General features: G+C 61.3%; 1 protein-coding gene across 1 annotated transcript; it reads left to right on the forward strand.

The window, feature by feature from the left end:
* Nucleotides 1-325: 325 nt before the first annotated feature.
* LOC122545461 (cell surface glycoprotein 1-like) lies at nucleotides 326-2,194 on the forward strand (the record flags this gene model as incomplete). The annotated part of the gene is made up of 2 exons (XM_043684479.1): nucleotides 326-549; nucleotides 673-2,194. Coding segments are annotated over 2 exons (1,746 nt in total), but the record flags the coding sequence as incomplete, so codon positions are not given.
* Between the last annotated feature and the right edge of the window lie 347 nt (nucleotides 2,195-2,541).

Genomic DNA, 2,541 nt, shown 5'->3' on the forward strand with positions numbered 1-2,541 from the left:
AGTGTGCTGGCTCTCAGTGCAGTGAATTGTTTGGGATCTTGCTGTGCAGGGCAGTATGGTCCCCTGCCACCTGACAGGAGGGTCTGGTTGGCAGCGGGGTTGCTGCTACGTAAATGCAGGGGTCGAGTGGGTGAGCAATGATGGAGGTGTTGACTTTTGGTCTTGGGTTTTATCTGTTGGTGCCGACGCCTACTATCCCCTTTGTGTGTGTGTTTCCCCCAGAATGGCCTAACAGCGTTACATCTGGTGGCCCAGGAGGACCAAGTGCCAGTCGCTGAGTTACTGATGGACCATGGAGCATCGATGGAGCCAACTACCCGGGTAACACCGCTGGGGGAGATCAGAGAGGGGGGAATTCACCCCAACACAGGCTCCTGGGGAATTCACCCCAACACAGGCCCCTGGGGAATTCCCCCCAACACAGGCCCCTGGGGAATTCACCCCAACACAGGCTCCTGGGGAATTCACCCCAACACAGGCCCCTCGGGAAATCCCCCCAACACAGGCTCCTGGGGAAATCCCCCCAACACAGGCTCCTGGGGAATTCACCACAACACAGGCCCCTGGGGAAATCCCCCCAACACAGGGTCCTGGGGAATTCACCACAACACAGGCCCCTCGGGAAATCCCCCCAACACAGGCCCGTCGGGAAATGGCCCCTGGGGAATTCACCCCAACACAGGCCCCTGGGGAATTCACTCCAACACAGGCCCCTGGGGAATTCACCCCAACACAGGCTCCTGGGGAATTCACCCCAACACAGGCCCCTCGGGAAATCCCCCCAACACAGGCTCCTGGGGAATTCACCCCAACACAGGCACCTCGGGAATTCACCCCAACACAGGCCCCTGGGGAATTCACCCCAACACAAGCCCCTGGGGAATTCACCCCAACACAGGCACCTGGGGAATTCACCCCAACACAGGCCCCTGGGGAATTCACCCCAACACAGGCCCCTGGGGAATTCACACCAACACAGGCCCCTGGGGAAATCCCCCCAACACAGGCTCCTGGGGAATTCACCCCAACACAGGCTCCTGGGGAATTCACCCCAACACAGGCCCCTGGGGAATTCACCCCAACACAGGCCCCTGGGGAATTCACCCCAACACAGGCCCCTGGGGAATTCACCCCAACACAGGCCCCTGGGGAATTCACCCCAACACAGGCCCCTGGGGAATTCACCCCAACACAGGCCCCTGGGGAATTCACCCCAACACAGGCCCCTGGGGAATTCACCCCAACACAGGCCCCTGGGGAATTCACCCCAACACAGGCCCCTGGGGAATTCACCCCAACACAGGCCCCTGGGGAATTCACCCCAACACAGGCCCCTGGGGAATTCACCCCAACACAGGCCCCTGGGGAATTCACCCCAACACAGGCCCCTGGGGAATTCACCCCAACACAGGCCCCTGGGGAATTCACCCCAACACAGGCCCCTGGGGAATTCACCCCAACACAGGCCCCTGGGGAATTCACCCCAACACAGGCCCCTGGGGAATTCACCCCAACACAGGCCCCTGGGGAATTCACCCCAACACAGGCCCCTGGGGAATTCACCCCAACACAGGCCCCTGGGGAATTCACCCCAACACAGGCCCCTGGGGAATTCACCCCGACACAGGCCCCTGGGGAATTCACCCCAACACAGGCCCCTGGGGAATTCACACCAACACAGGCCCCTGGGGAATTCACCCCAACACAGGCTCCTGGGGAATTCACCCCAACACAGGCTCCTGGGGAATTCACCCCAACACAGGCCCCTCGGGAATTCACCCCAACACAGGCCCCTGGGGAATTCACCCCGACACAGGCTCCTGGAGATTTCACCCCAACACAGGCCCCTCGGGAATTCACCCCAAAACAGGCTCCTGGGGAATTCACCCCAACACAGGCTCCTGGGGAATTCACCCCAACACAGGCCCCTCGGGAATTCACCCCAACACAGGCTCCTGGGGAATTCCCCCGAACGCAGGCTCCTGGGGAATTCCCCCGAACGCAGGCTCCTGGGGAATTCCCCCCAACGCAGGCTCCTGGGGAATTCACCCCAACGCAGGCTCCTGGGGAAATCCTCCCAACACAGGCTCCTGGGGAATTCACCCCAACACAGGACCCTGGGGAATTCACCCCAACACAGGCCCCTCGGGAATTCACCCCAACGCAGGCTCCTGGGGAATTCTCCCCAACACAGGTTCCTGGGGAATTCCCCCCAACACAAGCTCCTGGGGAATTCCCCCCAACACAAGCCCCTGGGGAATTCACCCCAACACGGGCTCCTGGGGAATTCCCCCCAACACAAGCCCCTGGGGAATTCCCCCCAACACAAGCCCCTGGGGAATTCACCCCAACACAGGCTCCTGGGGAATTCACCCCAACACAGGCTCCTGGGGAATTCACCCCAACGCAGGCTCCTGGGGAATTCCCCCCAACGCAGGCTCCTGGGGAATTCCCCCCAACGCAGGCTCCTGGGGAAATCCCCCCAACGCAGGCTCCTGGGGAAATCCCCCCAACACAGGCTCCTGGGGAATTCACCCCAAC

Source organism: Chiloscyllium plagiosum, unplaced genomic scaffold, assembly GCF_004010195.1.
Source record: "Chiloscyllium plagiosum isolate BGI_BamShark_2017 unplaced genomic scaffold, ASM401019v2 scaf_87192, whole genome shotgun sequence".
Classification (NCBI taxonomy): Eukaryota; Metazoa; Chordata; class Chondrichthyes; order Orectolobiformes; family Hemiscylliidae; genus Chiloscyllium; species Chiloscyllium plagiosum.